Raw genomic sequence first — 26,973 nt, forward strand, 5'->3', positions numbered from 1 at the left:
TCCACTCTGAAAACAAGGTGATGGTTCCTGGGACTTTCAGCACACACTTGGAAATGGGTAGACCTTCCTAGAGGATGTGCACACCCTTTAACAAAGCAATTCAAGAAACCACAGCAGGCCAGGCACGGTGGCTCATGCCTGTAATCCCAGCACTGTGGGAGGCTGAGGAGGGCCGATCACCTGAGATTGGGAGTCTGAGACCAGCCCAACCAACAGAGAAACCCCATCTCTACTAAAAATACAAAATTAGCCGGGTGTGGTGGCACATGCCTGTAATCCCAGCTACTTGGGAGGCTGAGCCAGGAGAATCGCTTAAACCCAGGAGGCCGAGGTTGTGGTGAGCCAAGATTGCACCATTGCACTCCAGCCTGGGCAACAAGAGCGAAATTTCATCTCAAAAAAAAAAAAAAAACCACAGTAATGTACAGATTTATCTGTAGGGATCTTTAAGCTAGAGTTTATAATAGGAAAATGCTGGGAACAGCTGAAAGCTATAAAGTTAGGGCGTGTCCTATGGTGGGAAGGCCATGCAGTATCTAAATGTAAAATGAAATGGAACAGTAATGCCTGGTTTCTCAGTGTAATCTGAGACACTGCTGCTGAAATGGAGAATATGTAATGTGAGGACAGGTGCTTCAGGTGGAATCTAGCTACACAATCATTCCAAGAATAGAAAAATGGTTGGGTATGGCCGTGCGCAGTGACTCACGCCTGTAACCCCAGCACTTTGGGAGGCCAAGGCGGGTGGATCACGAGGTTAGGAGATCGAGACCGTCCTGGCTAATATGACTAAACCCCGTCTCTACTAAAAAATACAAACTAGCTGGGTGAGGTGGCGGGTGCCTGTAGTCCCAGCCACTCAGGAGGCTGAGGCAGGAGAATGGCATGAACCCGGGAGGCGGAGCTTGCAGTGAGCAGAGATCAGGCCACTGCAGTCCAGCCTGGGCAACAGAGCGAGACTCTGTCTCAAAAAAAATTAAAAGAAAATTAATTCTCTGCACTGAAGAAAGTCCATACCTGGCTCATTTTGGGCAATTCTTTCTCAGTTTTATCTTTTTCTTTGGCTAAATCCTTAATCATTTGCTTCAGCTGTTTCTGATAATCAACTGCATCACCTTGAAACAAAGGAAAACAACATGTAGTTTAATTTAAATAAGTTCAGTGAAAGCAAAAAGGAAACTATGTAGGAGAGGGAAGCAAGGGGGTGAGGAATTCCACTAAGCGAATTCCGTACAAAACTGGAAAGCAAGAGATTCCCCTGGAGAGCCAGTTGGTGGTAATTGGGAGACTTCTGCTCTAAGAGGACGCATGAAACAGCAAACAGGAGGAAGTAACTTGGTGGTGGGGGCAAGGGGCAGCCACCCAGCAACACCCCCACTCAGAGCGCTTCTGGCCTCTAAAGGCAGTGAGTTTGGTGATAATTCATTGGATGAAGGGAAAAGACAGGGCTGCTACAAGAAGAGGGGTGAGGGCAACCTCCGTGCCTCCTGCCACTGCAGTGGTATGCCCAGAGGAAAGCAACAATGAAAAGAGGTACGTGCCATTGGGTTTCCCGAAAACCAGGGGTCTTGACGTTGACAACAGAGGATTCTTCAATGGCGACTGGCTGTCTCGGTCATTTTCAGTGAGTGCTTAAAAAAAGATAAAGAGGTTAAATTAAACAAATTTTGTGCCTTACCAAAACTGACAGGTAGCTTTTTAGGCAACTAAACGCTAAGCCAGCAGCTCCCAGCCTGTGGACTCTAGTTTTTGCAGGGTCCATGAACCCAAACTCACACCAAGCACTGTTCTGGATACCCAGAGAAAATAAAATGTCCCCCATACCAAGTGTGCCTTTTCCCAGAGGTATGTGAAGACTGTTGTAATTAACAACATACACATTCATAGGGCACTGGTAATACCAATTTGGAAAAAATATATATAGTGAAATCCCATTTTGTAAAACTAAAATATATCCATGCACATATAAAGTACTCTAGAAATACTAAGTCTCTGGATGGTGGAATAATTGGTAATGATTTTAAACTTCTCAGGTAGTATTTCTCTATAATGAACACATACTGCTGTACTTACACAATTTCTTTTAAAAGTTGAAGAAAAGCTTCAGTGAATTCAAATCTGCATCTTAGTATTAGGAGTGTTTTTAAGGATGTTAAAAATAAAACTCCCGGAACCCTCATGTATTGACGATGGGAATGTAAACTGGCTCAGCCACTTTAGAACAGTCTGGCAGTTTTTTTAAAAGTTAAAGTTAGCATTTGACTCAGAAATCTCACTTCTACATATACACCCAAGAGAACTGAAAGTGTTCACATGCAAACTTGTACACAGATTGTTCATAGTAGTATTGTTCATAGTAGCCAAAAAAAAAAAACCCCAAATGTTGAATGAATTGATGAACAAACAAATCGTGGCATACCCATACAATGGAATATTTGGCCATTAAAAGGAATGAAGCACTGACACATGCTACAGCATGGATGTGTCTTGAAAACATCATGCTAGGTGACAGAAGTTGAACATGATACAGCAATTCCATTTATATGAAATGTCCAGGACAGGCAAATCTACAGAAAGCTGCCTAGGGCTGGGGAAAATGGATTTATTTTTAGGGTGATGAAATGGTCTAAAATTGTGATCGTTGCACAACTCTGAATATACAAAAAAAAACCCCATTGAATTGTACACTTTAAATGGGTGACTTGCATGGTGCATGAATATACCTCAATAAAGCTGCTACAAAATAACAATTATCAGGGGGATGACAGGGAAGGTTCCCCATATTTTAAAAGGTTTGGAACTTATTCGTAAACCATTTAACTGAAAATAAATCAAAGGCAAAATTCAGCTGTGATTCAACAAGCTTCCACAAGATGGCAGCAAAGCTTTAGAAAGCTACCCTTTTCCCAACTTTGCCCAAAACGAATTCTGTGCAGTGGCACGTGTAAGAATCCACTCAAACTCAACAGGAGGAAAACTGAAAACCCTGAATGGTACCTGGGGCAGTCAGGATGGAAATGGATTTCCCAGGAACCAGTGCTGGGATGCCAAAGAGCTTGGCGTACCACAAAGTAGAAATGTGTATACAAGTCACCAACAAAATGTGATGGGAGCCATAGAAAGGCAGCAGTTAATCCAGGGGCTGGGCAAGTGTCCAGAAAGGAGGCAAGTATTAACAGTGACAAGGAGCTGAGGGGCCAAAAAACTCCCAGAGCGGAGCCTCCCAACCTCTGCCGTCACGGCATATGCAGAGAACATCACCTGGACATGGAACTCACTGAAAATACTCATTCCATGATCTTTTGATGATCAGAAGGATAGGATACTATGCGTTATGGGAAACAGTAAATACTAAGAATACATGCAATCTTTAACGATCCTTTCAGTCTTCTCACATGGGAGATTTGGACTGTTTAAACATGACCTTATTTTTACATTCCTATATATATATATATGTAACCTGTAATTCAAGAGTATAAATGGATTGAGAGGCAATTTCTATTAAAGTGTTCATTGTGTCTCACTTCAAGTACTACACAAGTTAAAATCAGATAAAGGGTTTACATTTGGTCCTCTGAAACCCCCATCTCAGACTTCTGTGTGAAGGTAGTAGGTAACTTCATTGCTCCAACAGATACCACCAGCAGGAAGATCTCTCCTTTATGGACTTAGGGACCTTCATTACATACTGTATGTTTTCATTTTCTGTATCATTGTCATTGCCACTGCCATCTTCCTCACTTTCTAAATGGGATGCCTGTGGAGGCGAAAAGCCAGTTCCACCACAAGGGTCTTCTCTCTAGTAGAAGAGTTCACATACGGCTTTGAACACAGTCTAGCCTTCAGATGCAGCTGAGACATTACAGTAATCATCAAAATAATCCCATCTCCACCATGCCTATTTTGCAAAAGCAGTATAGGGCCTTCCTCTCATCCCTCCATAGTGGTTGAAAACAGCCATCAAATTATAGCAGCGAGGCCTTGCATTTGGATTAATTAGAAATTCCAATACAGCCAAGTCATTGATAGGAAAATCAACTAAGGTATCTTAACTTGTTTCTCAATGATCTACTGTAAGAAAAATCACTTGAGATGCAACAGCTATTGGAGGCAGGGATCATACATCCAATTTCTTAGTGGCTTCTTGATGACTTGGATACCAGGAATCTTTATCACTTAGTTTTCTTTTGTTGAAAAGGATCTAAGGCAGTCTTTTAATTTCACAAGTTTTTTGTTTGTTTTTAAGGAAGTTTATATTCTATGTTTCCATATTTTTCAAAATCTTCTATGGCATTTTAACTCAGGATCCCAGTCCAAAGCCAGAACAGATGTTTCATGTAGCCCAAGCTGCCCATCATTGAATCAAACATGTCTGGGATAATTTCTGATGTAGCTGATATCAGGACTGCCTAACTGTTAAACTGGAATGTAAACTACCATTTTTTGTGCCCTGTGAGACACTGACCTTTGCAAATTTCCTCAACACATCATCCATTTTTGAAATCATTATCTCTTCCAGCTAAGTCTTTAGAATGACTTCTCTGAGGGAGGCTCTTAAGCCTGGCTAGATTCACCATTTAGCCAAAATGCTTCCATTTCACCTGGTGAGCCTTCTTCCCCTATGCCGTTTGGGCCATTCCCATTATTATTTTGGTCCTTAGAACACTGTAACCATCCCTCAGTTTCCTGGGTTCCAGCAGATACCTTGACATATTGGCACATTCTTAAAAGCAAGAGCTTACAGAGTTATCTTCAGTATTGTTTCTTAGCATAGTCATAAGAGACGCCTGACCAAAAAGTGAAGAATCAAGAGAGTGGGTATAACTTGAGTGCCAAACTTCTCTCTTAGGCAACCAGTAGTTACATGCTCTCTATCTTTGGTCCTATTGATGTTAATTTTAAACACCTCCCATTCCATAATGCTTGTAAGGTTTTTCTCCACAGCAAATATTCTGTGAAATCTATTATTTTATAGTCATGTGTCACTTAATGAGAGGAATACGTTCTGAGAAATGCATCATTTAGGTGATTTTGTCATTGTGCAAACATCATAAAGTGGACTTACACAAACCTACATGGTGTAGCCTTCTACACACCTAGCCTATAAAGTCTATTGTTCCTAGGCTACAAACCTGTACAGCATGTTACTGTACTGAACACTGTAGGCAGCTGGAACACAATGGTAGCTGTGTAGCTAAACATATCTAAATGTAGAAAAGGTGTTATAAAAATATGGTATAAAAGGAAAAAAATGGTCTACCTGTATAGGCCACTTACTATGAATGGAGGCTGCAGGGCTGGAACCCGTTCTGGACACATCAGTGAGTAGTGAGTGAATATGAAGGCCTAGGACGTTACTGCACATCTGCCACAGACTTTATAAACGCTTACACTGCACTGAGTTCATTTTTAAAATATTCTTCTTGATCTTCAATAATCAATTAGCTTACTGTAACTTTTTGCTTTATAAACTTTTTAACTCTTTTGTAATAATACTTGCCTTAAAACACAGCTGTGAAAAATATTTTCTTTATATTCTTTATATTCTTATTCTATAAACTTTTTATCAAAAAAAAAATCTTTTTAACTTTTTTGTTAAAAACCAAGACAGGCCGGGCGCGGTGGCTCAAGCCTGTAATCCCAGCACTTTGGGAGGCCGAGACGGGCGGATCACGAGGTCAGGAGATCGAGACCATCCTGGCTAACACCGTGAAACCCCGTCTCTACTAAGAAATACGAAAAACTAGCCGGGCGCGGTTGTGGGCGCCTTTTAGTCCCAGCTACTCGGGAGGCTGAGGCAGGAGAATGGCGTCAACCCGGGAGGCGGAGCTTGCAGTGAGGTGAGATCCGGCCACTGCACTCCAGCCTGAGTGACAGAGCGAGACTCCGTCTCAAAAAATAAATAAATAAAAACCAAGACAAACACGCACATGAGCCTAGGCCTACACAGGGTCAGGATCGTCAATATCAGTGTCTTCCACATCCACATCTTGTCCCAGCTGAAGGTCTTCATGGGCGGTAACACACACAGAGCTGTCCTCTCCTGTGATAACAGTGCCTTCTGGAATAGCTCCTGAAGGACCTGCGTGAGGCTGTTTTACAGTTTACTTTTTTTTTTAAAAAAAATAAGTAGAAGGAATACATGCTAAAATAATGATAAATAGTATAGTAATTACATAAACCAATAACATTATCATTACCCAGTTTAGGTGTTGTATGTAATTTTATATGCTAGACTTTTATACAATGGCAATAGAGGTGTTTACACCAGCATCATCACAAGAACATGAGTAATGTGTTTTGCTATGGTGTTCTGCTAACTGCTAAGAATTTTTCAGTCTCGTTGTAATCCTGTGGGACCACCATCATACATGCTGTCTATCCTTGCCTAGAACGTCCCTATGTGGCACACAATGGTATATATTTATCAGTACCTACCATTTACTCTGTAGATACCCTTGGCAACGCAGACCATGCTGTGCAAAGATCTTGTATATTTCCAATTGTACTACATAGGTTTGGAAAGCAGATCCATTCTAACAGATATCCATGGTACATCACCTTATCACAGGCGAGATAGGGTCAAGTGACAAAAAGGATAAGATGTTACCAAAATCTTGGCACGCTCAGGACTCTTTAATATTAGTTTTCATCCTAATACTAATAGTGAAGCAGCTACATGCAATCCCCAATTAGGTCTTCAAAACGATGATCTCTTCAAAACAGACTGTCACCATCAGTGAGAAACTGAACAAGCAGCGGAGAGCAAATGGCATTTTTTTTCTACTTGGTAAAAAGTCATTATAGAGGATCTGAACGGCTCCAGTGCTCACAATTCTACCTCAAGCACATGTTCATTCTATGTATCAACCCCTTTTTCACTGACAAATGTAATGTTGACAATTTTTTTGGCTAATGGGACTAGATTTGGAATCCAATCAATACTTTTTCATATAAAGTATTTCAGAACAAAGCTTTCCCTCATTCATACACCAATATTGCTCTACTAATCTATAATTATGTTTGAGAACTCAAATTATAACCCTGACTCAACAAAGAAGCATTTGTGACCTCCTTTTTCTCGAAGTTCAGTTTTTGCTTTGAATTCCTGTTTTCTCAGTATGTGTTAATATAACGTCATGTGCTCTTTCAGTTATCAATTAAGTTCATTCAGGTTTTCAACGTTTTAAATGCTTTTTTTAAAGTCAATAATTACCCTTAACCAACTGCAAATTGGAATTATTCAAAAGATTTCTCCTTTTAACTCAACTTCTTGACAAAACTCATCCTTTAGACAGCAGATTACTTGGTTATGTATAAGACCTCAGAAGGAAACCTCTATTCCTTCACAGAAAGCTGAACACAAAGACTGGAGCAGCTCCAATTTTATTAGTCAACATTTTAAGGACATCCTTCAATGTGGATTCATGCTAGCAGGCAAACCTTTCAGCCTATCTGTGAATAAAAGAGCATATTCCCTGAATCTCAGAGTTCGCAGAAGGAACTCATAGGCCTGCTCAGTATACAAACTTACAAAAGAACCTCCAAATTGTCTCATTTTTGTGTGTCCATTTTCAATGTTAACTTTCTCAGAAGTTTGTTATCATGTTTCTTTCCAAGGAAAATAAAGTTCTCCCAGGAAGTTCTCCTCTGAAAGTCCAGTTAGTATAATTTAGCAAAATGACCAATATCCATAGGGCTTATCGATCTGCAGTGAAAACTGTTGGATTTCATCATCTTCTGGAATACTCTTCATCTGTGTATTACCTGACATGGTACCAAATCACATCTGTAATATTTCCTTCCTAGTTCCTGTGCTAAATAGTGTTACAATCGCCAAGAGCCCATAAAGTGAGCCCTCCTGGAAATGGATGAGGCCTTGGGCCTCGGCTCTTCATTGCTTCCTGAGCTGCAGCAGACGCCTTCACAACCAAGCTCACAGGAGACACCCGTCTCCTATGTTACCCTGGCAGAGGGCCGGGCCTGCTCTACGCGGGCGGGTGTTTCAGCAAGGTACTGACGTTTTCTACCCTTGCCTCTTCGACAGGCAAATAGTAAGACTTAGGTGAAGAGAATTCTTTAGGCACACAAATTCACATTTGATGTAATCTCATTATACTTCCTGATCTGTGATTGTAAACTTTCATTTCGTAACTAGTATGTCTGTCCCACCTTTAAAAAGTTTTTCATTATGAAAGTAAGTATTTGTTAGAATTAAGTCTATTTAAATGATAAGAACTTAGAGATTTTAGGCTGTCTGCACTCTTAAGGCTTTTTTGTCGTTTTCTTAAGGCTTTTTTAACTGCATCAAAAATTCAGATACGAAACATACACTAAAATACATCATGTCTTAATTTCCATTGAACTTGATTTAAATTCGGAGTCACACAGTATGAATATCACAATCAGATATGTTCAAAAAGGTTTGAACAATTGATTTTCTGAAACCATGAAGGTACAAATGCTTTTAATAAATCAATGTAATTAAAATGTCTTTTAGAAATAAACTTACTTGGAAACAAGTAGTAATTCATTAGAAAGTTAGATGAAGAGGCTGGGTGTGGTGGCTCACACCTGTAATCCCAGCACTTTGGGAGGCCGAGGCGGGTGGCTCACGAGGTCAGGAGATCGGGACCATCCTGGCTAACACGGTGAAACCCCGTCTCTACTAAAAAATACAAAAAATTAGCCGAGCGTAGCGGTGGGCGCCTTTTAGTCCCAGCTACTCGGGAGGCTGAGGCAGGAGAATGGCATGAACCCGGGAGGTGGAGCTTGCAGTGAGCTGAGATCACACCACTGCACTCCAGCCTGGGCGACAGAGTGAGACTCCGTCTCAAAAAAAAAAAAAAGAAAAAAGAAAGTTAGATGAAGAATCAAAAATCAATCTTAGATAATTCAAAAGCCAATTATAAATTTTAAAATGTATCAGGGTGAAATGCTATCTGTACTAATCTATGCAACTTCTCTATAACTCTAAAATTATTCCAAAATAATTCCAAACCAAGATAAAATAAGAGTAAAATAAAAACAATCATATTCTATTTAAGAATGCCAGATACAGATAATGACAATTACAGAAAGATAACGATGATGATGATATGAAGATCAACAATTACGCATGCCTTCTTACGTTACTAGAAAAACATTTGTGAAAAATAAGGATAAATTAAAACTCAATGTATATTGGCATAAAGGGCAGAAAACATCAGTGATGCTAAACAATTTGCATTTATGATCAGCTGACAGAGAAAGGGAAACAATAAATAATAAAATAAACAATTTGCACTCAAGTCATAATAGTGCACATTGTCAATGGGGAGGTCAAGGAGGGACTGTGTGGCCAGCACAGAATGCTCACTGGGGACAGCGTGCATGCCTAAGGTATCAGATGCCAGTTCAGTAAGGGCTGCATCCAGGAAGTAGACCCAGAAAGCCCACAACTAATGTCCAGATGCATCCTCAATGTTTGTACCATAGTCCCCCCTCATCCAAAGTGTTAAACTGCACGCTGCTCTGAGTAACATTTTGAAATCTTGCGCTGTTCCACTCCATCCCAGGTCAGACGTGAATCCTCCCTTTGAGAACTATCTCCACAAGGTCTACACTACCTGCCTATTACTCATTAGTCATCTCGGTGATCAGATTGAAAAAATCTAGTGTATATAGGATTTGGTACTATCCACAGTTTCCGGCATCCACGGGGAGTTGCGGGGGTGCTTGGGACATATGTACAGTGGATAAAGGGGAATGTGTATGTGCATTAATAGCTGAAAAAGCCACCAGGATATCATGGCCCTAGAAACCCCCTCAGCACCCACCAGCCTCCCCAGGCACCATCCAACACCAGAACCACAACCACAACCACAGCACTGCGGGGTCAGAGCCCTCTGGGATTTCTGATTCATCTCTACTAGTTTTTAAGATCCAAGGAACACCTTTTAGGTTTCTTTGGTCTTGTTCCTGTCAACGTCAAGTCTGATCTCATAGATATCGAAATGGCTTCCTTTTCCTGGTTACTAGAGCTGAAATTTGTAGAAAACATGGGCTGATGCACTAGAAACATGAAATGTTCTTCAGATTCAGTAGCCTAAAATAAAGAGTCTGGCGCTCACACACATTCCACAGGCCAGCGGTTCTGAAGGTGTCCTCAGACCCAGCGCGGGGGCCCAGGAACTTGGTTTAAACAGGCCTTCCAGGGGATTCTGGTGCACACTCAAGTTTGGGAGCTCCTGCTAGAGCTGTGCAGCACAGAACTTCAAACCTGGGGCCTGAAACCCCAAGCGAGAAACACCTGTTGCCTCGAGCATAAGTGAACTTCAAAAACAGAAGAGCTTCAGAGTCATGCACAAAGCTGGTACTGTGTTTAAGCAGAGCACAGTCTGATTTTGCTGCTTGGACTTTCTTACCTGGAGGGATATGAAGCCTGTATAATAGTTTAATTTTCTCATTCATTTCTCCATTATACATAATATCTGCAAAATTTTTAAAGAGAGAGAGTGAGTTGATGCCAATGCTGAACGTCCATTTGTCAGGACACAAACTCACTGTGGAGAGAACAGTCGGGAAAGTCAACACCTGCCACCCGCAACTCCCCTGCCCCAGACACACACCATGGCAGCAATGAAAGTGTTAAAGGCAGGGCTGCTGACTGTGTGAGCTCTAAGGAACTTTGGGAATGTTGTCTGGCCTCATACCTTCCAAAACATTTTAATTTTATGGACGAAAGTTAGGAACAGGGCTCCCAACAAGCCACCACCACATCGTGGGTGCCAAGGAAAGCAAGGTAAACAGCCCCGTATGTAGAAAGCGTGGGCCCCTCTCCCATCCCCCTTCAGAAAGTAGATCCTGAGAGGAGCCTGATGAGTGGTATTTCAAAATCCTAAGTTTGTGTCAGGCCAGTCACAAAAGTGTTACACCGTGTGCATCTGCCTGCTCCGAAGATCCACTTTGTCTTCTGTTCACAGACCCACCCCCCAAAGCACCTCACTGTGAAATCCCACAGAGGCATACCGAGGCAGCTCACAAACGCCTTGAACTCGATGAGCTGGTCCATGTTGTCATCCAAGAGCCTGAACGTCCTTTCAGCAAGGATCTCCGTGTGGGCCCCACAGGTCCAGGGCGAGACTAGCTGAAACAGGTGTGCAAACTGCCGGGCGTCTATGCGGTACTGCTCGGCATAGGGCCGGCTGGGGTCGTGGCGTGAGGCCGTGGGCCTGGGCTGCTCCCAGTAACAGCTCATCATGTGTTCTCTCTTCAGACAAGATGGGGAAAGGGAGCTCTTACCACTTTTTGAACAAGCCACATTGTAACACAAACAAATAATAAATTACTACAATCTCATCACTCTAACTGGGTATGTAAAAGTGTTCCCTTGTTACCCTGACATCCTTGCCCACATGAACATGTAATTTTGACGTTGGTTTATTTTTCTTTTTTCTGGTTTTTTTTTTTCTCATTGTGGTAAACTATACATAACGTAAAATGTACCAATTTAACTTTTTAAATGTACAGTTCAGCTAACATAGTTTTCATTATAGAAGACACACAGTTTTTATTCTGATATTTTCACTTAAAATTGTACTTTTTTGGCCGGGCGCAGTGGCTCACGCCTGTAATCCCAGCACTTTGGGAGGCCAAGGCGGGTGGATTGCCTGAGCTCAGGAGTTTGTGACCAGCCTGGGCAACATGGTGAAACCCTGTCTCTACTTAAAAATACAAAAAATTAGCTGGGTGTAGCGGTGTGCACCTGTAATCCCAGCTACTCGGGAGGCTGAGACAGTAGAATCGCTTGAACCTGGGAGGCAGAGGTTGCAGTGAACCAAGATCGTGCCACTGCACTCCAGTCTGGGCAACCAGAGCGCTTTTTTTTCTTTTTCTTGAGATGGAGTCTCTCTTGGTCACCCAGGCTGGAGCGCAGTGGCGCAATCTCAGCTCACTGCAACCTCTGCCTCCCAGGTTCAAACGATTCAGCCTCCCGAGTAGCTGGGATTACAGGTGCCTGCCACCACACCCAGCTAATTTTTTTGTATTTTTAGTAGAGACGGGGTTTCACCGTGTTAGCCGGGCTGGTCTCGAACTCCTGGCCTCAGGTGATCCACTCACCTTGGCCTCCCAAAGTGCTGGGATTACAGGCATGAGCCACTGCAACTGGCCCAAAACCATATTATTTGAAAATCAAAAAGGAGTAGCCAGATCTGTAGGATACAGAAGGAACTAATAACCCTGCCTACCTGTGGAGAGGACCCCAAAGGTGGAAATGAGACTTTTTATTGCATATTTTTAATACTTTCTGAATTCTGAACCACATGAATACATTAACAATTTTTTAAATAAAGTTTGTTTTTTTTTCCTGAGACGGAGTCTCGCTCTGTCACCCAGGCTGGAGTGCAGTGGCTGGATCTCAGCTCACTGCAAGCTCCGCCTCCCGGGTTGATGCCATTCTCCTGCCTCAGCCTCCCGAGTAGCTGGGACTACAGGCGCCCGCCACCTTGCCCGGCTAGTTTTTTTGTATTAAAAGAGACGGGGTTTCACTACGTTAGCCGGGATGGTCTCGATCTCCTGACCTCGTGATCTGCCCATCTCGGCCTCCCAAAGTGCTGGGATTACAGGCTTGAGCCACCGCTCCCGGCCTAAAGTTTTTTTTTTTTTTTTTTTTTTAAGGTGAGTCGAAGTCTTGGGAACAGACTGAAAACTAACAAAACCACCCCTGTCACTGAGGACCAGGTGATCCTCTTCAGAATGCATCATTTCCACCCATACTAAATGACTACATCGTCTCTTTGGACATCCCAATTCACAAGTCTGAATTCCCAATAACTGCAGGGTTCTTGACTTCTGTCCACAGGATGGGACAAAAACAAGGTCAGATGCCATAGTCTGCAAGCTCGTATCCTCAAATAGAGACCAAAATGCCATTTATCATTTTACTGTCATATTTACTGCAGCCGTGTTATTTAAACAGTCATTACAGAATCATGAAAATAACCACAAGAACTTTTAAGTGTGAAATAAAGGTCTCATAAATTTCTGTTCCTTAAAACCCAAGGCACACCATGAATTTCTATGTACAGTCGTGTAGACTGTCACATCAACATCCCATAAAATGCAGAAGAAATGGTTGTAATGCACAGGCCCAGGACAAATACTACTTTACGTAGAATCCCACAGAAAAACAAACCACTATAAAAATAGGCAAAGGATATGAACAGGTGATTCAAAGAGTACACAACTAGCCAATAAACATGAACTGGCACTCTACCTCATTAATGAGAAAACAAGTTTAAATTAAAATGAAATGCAATTTTCCACTGGACTAGAAAATTTTAAAAGATCCATGATATTAAATGCTGGGTGGGTGTGGAGTGTGGGGAAATGAGTCCTCTTAGACACCATCAGTGGGACTATAATTTTTCTTTTTTTTCTTAAGACAGAGTCTCACTCTTGTTGCCCAGGCTGGAGTGCAGTGGCATGATCTTGGCTCACTGCAACCTCTGCCTCCCAGGTTCAAGCAATTCTCCTGCCTCAGCCTCCCGAGTAGCTGGGATTACAGGTGCATGCCACCACACCTGGTTGATTTTTGTATTTTTAGTAGAGATGGGATTTCACCATGTTGGTCAGGCCGGTCTCAAACTCTGGAACTCAAGTGATCCACCTGCACTGGCCTCCCACAGTGCTGGTATTACAGAAATAAGCCACTGTGCCCAGCCGGAACTGGCATTTGAAAAAATTAAAAATGCTTTAGCAGTATTGACTGAAGTTGGATATATACATCACCCATGAGCCAACAGTTCCACTTCAAGGAACACATTCTACAGAATCAGCAGCACTGGGGTCCAGGAAATGCACAGGTGCTCAATGTCAAGCAGCAACAACCGGAAGCAACACAAATGTCACTCAAGAGATGAATGATTAAATATATCAGAGTTCGGCCCTACAAGGAAACTGCAATCACTAAAAAAGTATGAGAAAAGATCTATAGATTCTCATATAGAACAAAGTTCATGATATATGGTCAACTGAAACAAAAAAAAAAAAACCCTGCAGGTCATTATATATACCATAATTTCACTTCTATGTGGGAAAGAAAAGTGAGTGTGTGTGTATGTATTGTAGGCATGTGTGTATAGACAGACATAAGAGGGAAAATTCTGGAAAGATATGCAAATTGTTAACTGTAATTACCTGTACAGGGAGGGCAATAGGGGCACGATAGGTCCTTTCCTTTTTTTTTCAAATTTTTTATTTATTTATTTTGAGACAGAGTTTCACTGTTGTCTCCAGGGCTGGAGTGCAGTGGCTGTAATCTTGGCTCAATGCAACCTCCACCTTCCACGTTCAAGCAATTCTCCCGCCTCAGCTTCCTAAGTAGCTGGGATTACAGGTGCGCGTTACCACGCCCTGCTAATTTTTGTATTTTTAGTACAGACAGGTTTTCACGATGTTGGCCAAGCTGGTCTCGAACTACTGACCTCAAGTAATCCGCCCACCTCGGCCTCCCAAAGTGCTGGGATTACAGGTGTGAGCCACTGCACCCAGCCACTTTCCTTTCTTGCTTAGAAGCTTTTTCTTTTATCAATGGTAAGAGTAGGTATTATTTTATTTAGCTTTGTGTCTTTCAATTAAACTTTGAAAATAAGTCTTATGCAGAACATGAAAGGAAGCAAAATAACACTGAAGAGACCAAATGCTCTCTAGAGCACAATAACCCAGCAACATTGGGTGAATTTCACTGCTTAGCAGTACGAACGCGTTTGTGGAATACACAAGGCACTGTTTCAGGTCCCATGCTTCCAGGAGTAGCTTATGCACCAAGTCTGTATTTATACTGTTCACATCCTACTTGCGGAGATAAAGTAATGAAGCTGTTCTCAATTTGAGAGAAAATGAGATATCACAGACCTAAATTTATGTAATTTAAAGAATGGCTTTAAACTAACAATAAAAATACATTTTCTCAAGTACCAACCAACACTGTTCATCCTTCATAGGAAGGACAAAAACAGGAAACAAGCATGGTTGGCTCTGAAGGCCTTCTTTAATCTTTCCTATGAAACATGAACGATGTGGCTGGTACTTAATGAAATTTGTTTTTATTGCGAATTTAAAGCCATCCTTTAAATTACATAAATTCCGGCATGTGAAGGTTCCTACTCTCTCAACTTGAGAACAATTAGCCCTAAATAAGTAGAAGTCTTTTTAAGGCAAAAAACACAAGCCAAAACTCACATAATTTGTTTGCCTACTTTTATGTTCCTAATATTCCCTGTTTTCCTTCCTTGACAAAAGCCAAAATAAGGCTGGGGGGTTGGGATACTAAGTAACCTGTGACTTCATATTTTGCCTTCACACATCAAAGGAAACAATAAAACGTGCAAACATGATGTTTACAGGAGAAAGCGGCCTGCTAATTCTCACCACATATCCTGCTCATTAGGAATGAGGAGCGCAGGAACCTACCAACCAGCCCAACAATCCCGTCAGTGACTGCAGGGAAAGGCCTGCTCCATGGCCTCCGAAGCCCTGAACTGTGCTGACTCATTTCAGTCGTACCGGGAACCTGAGCTCAGGAAGGAAAGGGGCACGGAGCCCCCACCAGGACAAGCTGGGGCAGCCGCACTCCTTTCCCTGCCAGGCTTGCTTTCTGCCACTGCACTTCCTCCCCTTCTCTGCCAGGGTAGCAAGAGTCCACCACCATGCCTGCCTCTCTTCCTCATTTCCATTCACTGTTTTCAGCAAGAAAACTCTAGCAAACATGCCTGAAGATGTTCTTTGCAGGATAATTCCAGGTAAATATCCAAATATTAAAATTCTCGTTAACTATATTAAGTATTAGCTATATGACAGATCGTAGAGTTATTTAAAATGATTAAGACTACACAGCAACATGGAAGAATGTTAAGGAATAATAGAATATGAACTTGCATGCATACCTGCCACACAAATATGAAAATATGCACGCATGTACTGTGGGGTGGGGTCACAAGTAATTAAAAAGTGTATCAGGTGATGATTTCAGTAAGGGTCACCGTTTCATCTCCTGCAGACTAGGACCCAGAGCCTGCACTCAGAGCAGCAGCGAGCAGAGTAGATCACAGCAACGAAGCCCTCCCAGCAGAGTGCAGCTGCCTCAGTACGAGGCCAGGCCTGGCGGGCTGCCCAAAGAGCACCCCGGCTCCCTCCTCCCACGTTCCAGGGCGGAGGGTGGGGAGAGAGGTTTCTGGGTAAAAGTGAGTAGGCAGGCTAAGACAGCTTCAAGGGGGGCAGCTCCAGCCTCTGTTCCGCAGAGCCCTGCAGGCAGCTGCATGTTGGCCCCTGGGCAGGCTGGACACCACAGCTCGGGCCAGCTCAGGGCCTGGAACCCCTCATCCTCCCAGAGCTGCATACCTTGAATAAGTCATAGAGCTCCTCCAGGTCTTCAGGAAGAATTGAGACTTCCGGGATAACGACTCGAAGCTTGAGGAAAGAATAAACAGCAATGGCATGACGTCTAGGCCTGCACCCCCGGGAGTCAGGGCAGGAGGGGACTCTTCCTCCTGAAAGGGACCTAAGGGGCCCATGCACCAGCTTCCCTCCTGCAAAGGCTCTTTTCTGACATAAAGATCACTTCCAGGTATCTTTCCCAGGTGTTTCATCCTCACTTTCTTTCCAGTTCACACATCAGTGCCTAAGGACAAACCTACTGAGCTCTAATGGAAGCCAGGAAGCTAGCAGAGAAACAGCACGAGCAGGAGGAGCCTTCTGAGCGCCAGCTAATGCCCCTGCGGGCCCCCTGTGCTAGGCACTATAGACCCCAACCTCATTTAACTGCGCAGCAGGCACTGTTATCCCCATTTTACATGGGGGAAACAGGCTCACAGTGTTGAGTACACCACCTGGCTCCAAAGCCCACATTGTTTCTACACTACTTCACCCCTACATTGTTAATATAATGCAAAAAACAAAATTCATTTTTCAAAGCTGGCATTCTAATGACGTGACCAAAAAGGACACACACTTCCAGGTTGGCTCCCCAATACCGTGAGCACCAGCGTGAGGCGTCTGCTACCCACCACGTTCTGCTTTGTGGTGTCCTCGTGGCCTTGGAGAACCCTGATCCTGTGCTTGTAACGCAGGTGTTCGATCTGCTCCACAGACTGGTCTCCAAATTTCTGCAGAGGAACAAGGGACCACTTGGCTCAGTCCCATGCTCATCCAAAGTGTGGAAACAGGAAGTGGCCCAGGAACCTCCCCCCTGTCATGATTCCCAGGGGGTTGGGGACTACAACAGGGCATGGGACGGGGGTTCCCGTTACCTCATAGGAATCCCGGATCAGGTCTGAAATGTCAGTCACAGGGTAGGGCTCCTGGTCGTCGGAGAAAAAGGCATGGTGGCTGCCAACTGGGGGCCCTGGGCTGTCCTCATTCTTAATGTGATCTAGAAACCTGAACACACCGCCCCGTCAACACCCAAGTCCATCCTTGTTCGGGTACCACACAACACGTGCTGCCCTCACAGTGTCAGACGTGCCACCTTCACAGTGTCAGACGTGCCAGGGCACTTCAAACACCAACACCTGGGAGGAGGGCAAGGCTGCAGCTGCTCCGCTCGTTTTAGAGAAGCGGGAGGCAGCCATGAAGCCCGGCTTGTGCATCGGGCTCCACAGGTGGCTTTCCAGGCCTAAAACTCTCCAGTGAAGTAAGCCCAACATTATGCGCATACATGCAAGGTTAAGCTTCCATCATGCTCTGAAAAAGAACCCCCTCTTTCAATGTCATCTGACTTGCCCTCAGCTCCTAGAAAGCCCAGCTCTGGTGCTCATCCTAGTGGGCCTTTTCCCCCACTGCTGCTCACTAGCCTTATGCAGAAAATGTCTGCATCCTCTAGCTGGCTGCCTGACGCCCATGATGCCTGGTGCCCCCCAAGCCCTGTTCAAGGCCACTGTTGAGTCCATGTAAATGCAAGACATTCAATCTTCTTAAAGAAAAGCATTTACGGCCCTGCTCTTCCTGGACTCTCTCACTGTGGAAAGGAGTGAGGGACGATGTCACCCTTCACCCCATGCCTGGGACAGTGCCACATGGCAAACTGGCTCGGGGAGACCACAGAATGTCAAGAGGCAGAGTGGAACAGAAAACCTCCATAGGGGCCAGGCGGTGACTCACGCCTGTAATCCCAATACTTTGTGAGGCCGAGGTGGGTGGATCACTTGAGGCCAGGAATTCAAGACCAGCCTGGCCAACATGGTGAAACCCTGTCTCTACTACAATTACAAAAGTTAGCCGAGCGTGGTGGTGGGTTCCTGTAGTCCCAGCTACTCGGGAGACTGAGGCAGGAAAATCATTTGAAGCTGGGAGGCGGAGGTTGTAGTGAGCAGATTGTGCCACTGCACTCCAGCCTGGGCAACAGAGTGAAACTCTGTCTCGATAGAAAAAAAAACAACTTCCCCACGGATAGCCCTACTGGGCATGTGCTGCTGCCTCCTCCATCTCTGGTTGGCCACAGAGGCGCAGCGGGGCCCACCTGCTGAGGATCATCAAGGCCTGGCCATCGTCCTTGCTGCTGCACAGGTCCTCAGCATTGGCCTCAAGCACAGCCAGTCCCAGTTGGAAGATGGCTTTGATGCCATCATAGAAGAAGCAATCTACCACATTCACCGCACTCTCTAGAGGCATGATGCTGAGGAACAGGGTCAGGAACCACGAGAGAGAGACGGATGCCAGGGCTGAGAGGTCGTTCATGTGCTCCGCCAGTTCTGGGAGGTGACCCTTGATGAGCTCCTCAAAGACAGACTGGTCCACTTGCGCCCCTGGAAAAGGAAGGCCACAGGGCTCTAGCTGGGGTGAGACTCACTCTCTAAGGTCAGTCTGAAATTAAAATCACTCTGAGGTAACCAGAACAAAGAGATGGAATTTGAGTCCAGAAAAGCATCCATGCTTAGTTCATTGATTCTGACATTTAGACCAAGGTAATTCAATGGGTAAAAAATAGCCTTAAAAAAAAAATACTGCTTGATCAGCTGGACACTGGCATGGGGGAAATAAAGGAACACTAGCCCCTACCTCACACCATACAGAAAAACACATCTGAAATAACCATAGACCTACATATAAAAGTTAATACTGTAAAATTTTTAGAAGAAAATTTAAGAAAAATACATTTCTTATGACATAAAAAGTACTAACCATAGAAAAAATTGTAAACTGGACTTCGTCAAAATTAAAACTGCTATTCTACAAAAGACACCATTAATAAAATGAAAATGCAAGCTTCAAACTTTGAGAAAATATTTGCAATCCATATGCCTGACAGAGGTCTTATATTCAGAAGAAAGAACTCTTGCAACTTAGAAGGTAACAACCAACCTTTTTTAAAGAGGCTAAAGATTTGAACACTCAGAAGAGTCAATAAACAAATGGTCAGTAAGCAAAGAGACATCATTAATCATCAGAGAAATGCAAATTAAAACCACCATAATTATACTACTTCTTACCCACTAGATGCCTAAAATTAAAAAGATTGACAATACCAAGTGTTAGCAAGGATGTGGAGCAAGCTGAACTCTCCTACAGTGCTGGTATGAGACAAATGAACATGTTACATCCACTCTGGAACACTGCGTTTCTTATTAAGTCATACATCTAACCTATGACCCCTCAATTCTTCTCCTAGGTAAATACCCAAGAAAAATGACAGTATATATTCATAAAAAGACTTATATGACTGCTCACTGCTACTTTATTTATCATATTCCAAGACCGGAAACAACTCAAATGCACATCAGCAGGTGACTGGACAAGCACACCAGTGAAATCCTACTCAGCAACAAAGAGGGGCAAGCTCTACAAACACACCAACAACATGGCTGCCTCTTACAGACACTCTGCTGTGTGATGGAAGCCAGACACAGAAGACCCCGTCCTCCATGATTACATTTATACAAGGTTCAAGAGTAGGCCAAATTAATTCGTGCTGACAGAACTCAGTACCAGCTGTTGCCTATGGTACTGAAGGGTGCAGAAGAGAACTTGCTGGGGTAATGCATGTGTTCCAAAGGTCCCCTCCTGTCTTGGGGCAGTGTCCACACAGGCACGTGCACTCTCGCAGACGGTCTAGTTGGCACTGTTGCATATGAGCTGTCACATAGCAACAATCATCAACAGTGGCTTTGACAGCATGTCTCTCAATGACGCCGAGGTTTTAATTACTCCTTGCTGCTCTGTTCCTTATGCCGCTTCCCACAACACAAAGTAACAAGGGAAGCAAGCCAGCTAGCCACTCAGGCACACGGAGGAGCTGGTGTGCACGGCCGAAGGCTCAGGGAACGGCACACCTGGGCCAGAAGGCACACAGCCATCACCGCCTTCCCAGCTGACCACACCACCCACCTGCCCCTCCTTATTCCTAGGGTTCACCCTTCAGTCCTGAGGGCAGAGTCTTCGAAGGTGCCTTCCTCCCGCCTTGCTCCTACATCCACTCAGTTGCTAAATTCTGTCTGAAGTTGGTTCTGTTCCCAGGGCTGCCACCCTAATTTTAGGCCAGCTCTATCTCTCATCTGAATTACTAGGAAGGGTCCTTAAGAGTATCACCAGTCCAAAGCCGTTTTTGTATTGTTTACTAGGAGGTTGCCGGACCAGAGAGACAGCACACATTTAAATCTCAACCACATGAAAGTCAGGTACCCAGCACAGGAGTTTTGCAAGACCACAGGTTACCCAGAGTCCAGACAGCAGCCAACGAGCTTTCTTAGGATGTCCTTATGGAAGTGGGGGACTTTTCCAAGTTTGCCCTTTAACTGACCACAAGGGCCTTGAGGGTCTCTAGTTCCGTCCCACCTACCTCCTCTCTCTAGGGGAACCAAGGGTCTCCTCTCTGAACAAGCTCCCTGGGCTACCGAGAGGCATTCCCCCACACCCCCACCCTCCCTTTCCAGCCCATGGCATCCGTGGAAAACCACCCTGGTTTTCACTTTCTGACTCGTTTCTTGGGCCTTGGATCTTTCTTCCCTTCTTGTAAGTTCAGCTATCCATCTAAAATCACGTGTTTGTTTTAATCCCAACTCTATAGGTCTTTATTCCACTACATTGTCAGAACTGTGCAGAGAACTTCCCGAGTTAGTTTTGCAAATTCAGGAGTCAAACTGTGTTTGCAAACAGACTAGCGGAGTGGTACTGACAGACTCTGTAAACAGGACTGATGAGAAACATCCTGCCCAGGCTCTGTCACTCTTCCCCAGGTACACAGGAGGAGGAGGGGGTCTGTTTACCGATCACTCGGTGGTTGAAGTAATCAGGCAGCATCCGCTCACACACGGCAACCAGCAGCCAGAAGGCTTCCTCCTCCTTGGCGTAGAGCAGCAGCACGGAGGTCAGGATGTTCATGGACTGCTCGAGAGTCAAGGAGGGCAGTTACTGACCAGCCCACATGATGCCACAGAGATGTTACAAGCATCCAAGCCCGACCAACCCACAAAAGTAAAGATTTCATAGGTGAGAGATCCAGTGTACACCAGCCACACTGACACTGTGCAGTGGAATGACCATGATATCAACACTGTCCTCACAGGACACACCCAGCTGAGCCATCAGCCACCACTCAGCTCCGGTCCCCATCTAGCAATGTGGAATCTTGCTGTGGTGCAAGTCTTAGGGTTGTTCTCTGTTTTTTCAAACAGACACACACACAACTTAATTCGTTCATTGACTTTGCTTATTCACAGGAAAACAAAGTTTGAAATCTTAAATGTTTAAATGTCAAGAGCTTCACTAATCCCGGCTTGTGCTGGGTTTGGCTGCTGCTTTAATGGACTGATTTTCCTTTTGTGCCTGCGGACCACACCCTTAGCTCGGGAAAGCTCAGCAGACATCTCACCTCCACTCGTGTGTCCTAAAGGAAGGGGATCTGCCCTGATCATCTTCTTTCTCCCCAAATAGTGCTGCCATTTTAAATAATTCCTGTAATTTCTGTAGAGGTCTAGAAATTCTATTAATGCCCTCCTATGTCTGAGCTCAAGAGGGGCGTCAAAGACCAAATCTGCTCTGCCACCAACAACCACAACACATGCACGCTCCTCTTTTCAGGAACTCGGTACATTTTTTTTTTTTTTTGAGACAGACTCTCGCTCTGTCGCCAGGCTGGAGTACAGTGGCGCGATCTCGGCTCACCGCAACCTCCGACTCCCGGGTGCAAGTGATTCTCCTGCCTCAGCCTCCTGAGTAGCTGGGATTACAGGCACACGCCACCATGCCCAGCTAATTTTTGTATTTTTAGTAAACGGGGTTTCACCATGTTGGCCAGGACGGTCTCGATCTCCTGACCTCATGATTCGCTGATTATAAGAAGATGAGTCCCTCTGGCCCTCATTTGATACTTTCTTTCCGGAAAGGGACTGAGTACAGTGCCTTCACATGACAACACTCAGGACCGGATGACTGGGAATGGAAATGAAACCCTGGGAAGGTCAATGTGAGACACCAACTAAAGACTCTCGGCGCCCCAGAGCACACCCCTTTCACCTGGCAGTATCCAATCTTGGGGTTCCGGTGGGCATAGGCCGTCAAGACTCTCCTCAAAGCAGCGATCCCCGTTTCGTTCTGGAAGGCGGGGTGCTCTGGCAGGGAGCGGTGCAGGTCTCGTTCTATCTCCTCGGTTACCAGGCAGCATTTCCCCAGGGACTCCTCCACCAGATTCCCGTAGTAACCAGGGTGTGAGGCGAGGTCCGTTACAGCATCTGAGTTTTAAAAGCAATGTTTCAAGGGGGAATGATTACTAGGATGGTGTCATGATGAAGAGGACGCTGGTCCCATCAGGGGACCCCAGTGGGATCTCGTTACTTACTGAGGAACAAAATATTGGCTGGGCGCGGCGGCTCACGCCTGTAATCCCAGCAATTTGGGAGGCCGAGGCAGGTGGATCAATTGAGGTCAGGAGTTCAAGACCAGACTGGCCAACATGGTAAAATCTCATCTCTACTAAAAATACAAAAATCAGCCAGGCGTGGTGGCGGGTGCCTATAATCCTAGCTACTCAGGAGGCTGAGGCAGGAGAATCCCTTGAACTCAGGAGGCAGAGGCTGCAGTGAGCCGAGATCACACCACTGCACTCCAGCCTGGGCGACAGAGTAAGGACTTCATTTCTGCCATGTAGCCTAGTCCAAAAAACAGAAATTAAAAAAAATAGTATGGCTTTTCTAAGAATAACCTTACAGAGCAAAGGGGAGAAAGCTCATAACAGAAATAACTGTATTAATATACTTCTAACACATTGTATTCCCTAGTAACAGGAGTGTGCGAGCACGCGCATGCACACGCACACGCACATTTCATGCATTAATTCAACAAGAAATGACACTGAGCACCGATGCGTGAGGCACATGAGGGGGCGCAGCTATGAGGGAGTGAAGGGGCCAGCAGCACAGCGCCCACATCAAACTCCGAAGTCACATCTGAGATGCACAAACTGCAGCAGCAGGACGGAGCCCAGAAAACTCCTGCGCCAGCCACCCACAGCCAGAGCTACAGCCCAGGCCTCACCGGCGGGCAAGATGGAGGGATGAATGCGTTCCTTATGAAAAGTGTGTGCATATCCATGTGTGTGCACGTGTGTCTGTGCATGCATGTGTGTGTGCGCACATATGCGTTAAAGAGACCTAGGAGAATGCAGGCCTTGGGCAGTGACAGGCCTCACCTTCAGGTGGTGCGATTCTGAGGAAGGAAGCACTGTCTTTGCTTGCTCCTCCATGCCTTTATTTTTCAACTATGAATGGATGTTGTTATTTTTATATACAAAAATACAGAAGACATTTTTCACTTTTAAAAGGAGGTGTTTCAATGCTGCGCCTCTGGAAGTTAGCTACAGAAGTCTGGAGGCAGGAGGGAGACGAGGGGCGCAGTGGTGTAGGCAGCATCAGTGACCACCGACCACACCCAACACAGTGAGTGTGCCAGGAAGCATGAGGGCTGTGTCCGGGCATCTCAGGCAGGAGGTTGGGGGCTGCGAGGAGACAGGGAAGAGGAAAGTGAGGGACAAAGTTGGGGGGTAGATAAGGAACCAGTAAGAGGCTGATGGTGAAGTAGGACAAGGGATGCTTCCAGTCCCAGGAAGAGTGACGGAGCAGGGCACAGGTACCCAGCCCAGCCTCCAGGCGCCTCCATGCTGACAAGAGCGCCAATGAGGTCATCTGGGGAAGGGACCCTCTCACCTGGCCTCCCACAGCACCCTGAGGAGCAGCAAAGGCACACTCCAATGGCAGGGCCTTCCCTTCCTGCCCTCGGGCCCAAGCTCCTTTGCCCCAAGGAGCAAGTGGCTCACAGCTGATATGGAGGGACAGACAAATGCCTACCCAGTATGTCCCTGGGGAAGTTTGGTCCCAGGCTCAGCCCATCTACCATTAAATGTCCTGATGAGGGTTCCCAGGCGTTCTCCAATAGGTGCAGGGAGAGGCCCCAGGGTTCTGAGGCTAAAAGAGGCCCTCCCTGAATAGGTCCAGCAGAACAGAGGAAATGGAACAGAAGGGAAATCTGCACTTTTGCCTCTGGTGCCCGCTACGTGTCTTCACTGGAGGAGGGACCCATGGTAGCCAGACTCTGAGGGATGTGTTTCAGCAGCCCAGCCAGTTGACAGTGGGTGAGGACTTTTTGTTTCATCTACTTCAGAGCTCACACACTACAGACACTTCACTTCTAGGGGGTTCTGAATCGAATTCTCAGCACTATGTAGAGCCTCGTGAAGGCATTTTTAAAGGAGTGGCCATCACTGTGCCCAGACCTCACATTCACCCAGTTGGACGCCACAGCCCAGAGGCCCAGGCAGCCTGACCCAGGTCCCACAGCTGACACAACAGCAGGTGGAAGTCCTCAGCTGGGAAATCACAGGAATGACCCAAGGACAGAACCATGTCATCTGCACATAAACACATGCGCTGCTCCGGGCTGGGCGGGCTGTTCCTGTGTCCATGGCAAAAAGAACAAGTAGCTTAGAGACACCAAGAGCGCTTACCTGAGAAGAGGAGCCAAAGTCTCCCACGCAACGATTCAGGGATGCCCATGGCTACGAGCTTCCGAATCTTCTCTGTGCGAAACATACACACGGTTCTGCCGTATTCCACAAAGTGGTCATTCCACAGGCTTATTTTTATCTGTTCTCTGGACTGGAAATGGGAATGTTCTTAATGTAGGAAGAGGTCCATCCTCACCACCCCCGCCCACCGAGGCACCACTGGTGGTGGAGGAAGTACTGCCTCTGCTCACCGAGGGGCCAACAGCAACGGGCAAGGATACCTGTATTCAAGCCGCAAATATTTCTGAACCTCTACCAGGGGCACAGAGGACGCAGAGATGAGTAACACAGAGGACGGCCCTGCAGGAGCTCAGAGCTCAGGGGAGCATTTATACAAATAAAATACAATTTCCTTAGCAAGGTTGATAACAAGGATATGTAAATCCAAGTATTAAAGTAGCCCAAATCAGATGGGAGGGAGGGGTGGGTAAGGGGACACTGGGGGAAGCTTTCTCAGGATGTTGCATCTGCCGAAAAGACACTGGTCAGCTCGGAGGGCAAAGGGGAGTGCAGGGGTATCACAACTTCCCCTGAGCTTCCTGACAGCCAGAGGGAAAACCGAAACCTGAAAAAAACTGCATTGTTCTCATTAACAGGAATGAGAAAGATACCATTTCCCTAGGCAACTGAAAATACTTGAAATTGCCCCTAGGTGGCAGGAACATTTAGTGCCTTTTAAACAAGGTATTTATATTTGCTTTTGATTATCTGTATTCTCCAGTAACGGCAGAAATAAATACATATATTTAACATTCTCATATGTTTTGTCAACAAAAGTTAATTAAGGATCCGGGTGTAAAGACTTTGAGAAGGCTCAGTTTTGGATAAATAAAACCAACAACAGATTTTACAGGAGCCATTAAGTGACCAAAAATCAGCTCGGGGTAACAGGTTCACGGCCACTGCCGGGTGCTCGTGGTTCAGTGCAGCACCCTGCCTGCCGTGGCCCCACTTCAAAGCACAACTTGCAGTATCTTTACCAGACTATACGTGACATTTCCCTCAAGTTCTCCCTACAAAGAGGAAATCTGTAAGTAAATATAGCAAAAATACTTCCAGTTTAGTAAAACTAAAGACTGGTGACCCCTTCTCCCAGAAGACAAAAAAAAAAAGGAAAGCTGGAATGAGGGGCACACAGACAGCACTGGCTGGAAGGAGAGGGACCCCCAAGGGGCCGCGCGGGCAGCTCCCCAGGCCCCACAGCGGAGAGCTGCCCGAGGGTTACCAAAGGGTGGGTGGGAGAGCTGTCCCTCAGTCCTCTGACCACCTCAGTGGACCCCTCTTCACTTTTCACCCATGAGAACAAGAGGGAGGAGCAGCGCTAGCTTCCCAAGGTCAGGTGTCAGGTTCCATGGTGACTTAAACAGCTGGGCAACCCCCCAAGCCCACGGCTCAGCTCTGTGGTCCAGCCTGGGCACCAGGCGTCACCCACCATTTGGGAGTCGGGGCTCTGGCTGCCTGACTGCTGGAAGGCAGTGACCAGGGCATCGGGGTGCAGCAGCGGGCTCTTCTCTTTTTCACTCTCCTCGCTACTTTGAGAAGACACCATTTCAAGATCCCCAAACCTGTGATCACCACACATGCTTGTTGAATGAAACACGGGTGATGCCTGCACAGCAAAAGAGAGAGAGAGACAGAGAGAAAAGAGGAGAAAATCATGGCTTTAGTCGAGGGGACAGTCTTTGTGTTGCCTTTAGATGCATGGGCATAGCAGACTTCAGTGACTCAAGGGGAAGAGAGACTGACACCAGACCAGACAGGTTCCTAGGAAGACACAGTCCCACCTCATGCTCCGGGGGAGGCTGTCCCTGTCCCCAGAGCCCGGGTCCGTATCTGGGTCCATATGCAGTTCCTAATGGGCAGCCCAGCCTCCCCTCAGCTTATGGACAGGAGGATGGCCATTCTGAGAAAGGAGCCCTGGGGTAGAGAGAGGCTGCACC

At 45.6% G+C, this 26,973-nt stretch overlaps 1 protein-coding gene across 34 annotated transcripts in view; it reads right to left on the reverse strand.

Moving 5' to 3' along the window:
* Positions 1 to 26,973, reverse strand: part of TBC1D8 (TBC1 domain family member 8) — a 241,555-nt gene that overhangs the window by 1,193 nt on the left and 213,389 nt on the right. For 19 of the 34 annotated variants that reach the window (XM_065526645.2, XM_065526646.2, XM_065526644.2 and 16 more), the window contains 12 exons: positions 26,466 to 26,642; positions 24,974 to 25,124; positions 22,492 to 22,706; positions 21,243 to 21,360; positions 18,500 to 18,785; positions 17,292 to 17,421; positions 17,049 to 17,147; positions 16,384 to 16,452; positions 11,011 to 11,251; positions 10,407 to 10,472; positions 1,542 to 1,631; positions 1,018 to 1,115 (listed from right to left, as the gene is read on the reverse strand). In XM_065526645.2, the coding sequence (XP_065382717.1) occupies positions 1,018 to 1,115; positions 1,542 to 1,631; positions 10,407 to 10,472; positions 11,011 to 11,251; positions 16,384 to 16,452; positions 17,049 to 17,147; positions 17,292 to 17,421; positions 18,500 to 18,785; positions 21,243 to 21,360; positions 22,492 to 22,706; positions 24,974 to 25,124; positions 26,466 to 26,642 (1,740 nt within the window). Of the gene's footprint in view, positions 1 to 1,017; positions 1,116 to 1,541; positions 1,632 to 10,406; positions 10,473 to 11,010; positions 11,252 to 13,773; positions 13,931 to 16,383; positions 16,453 to 17,048; positions 17,148 to 17,291; positions 17,422 to 18,499; positions 18,786 to 21,242; positions 21,361 to 22,491; positions 22,707 to 23,699; positions 23,969 to 24,973; positions 25,125 to 26,465; positions 26,643 to 26,973 lie in introns of those variants that run through there. The other 15 variants (XM_074011113.1, XM_074011128.1, XM_074011112.1 and 12 more) reach the window with 6 other exon arrangements.

This window comes from Macaca fascicularis, chromosome 13 (genome assembly GCF_037993035.2).
Source record: "Macaca fascicularis isolate 582-1 chromosome 13, T2T-MFA8v1.1".
NCBI classification, from domain to species: Eukaryota; Metazoa; Chordata; class Mammalia; order Primates; family Cercopithecidae; genus Macaca; species Macaca fascicularis.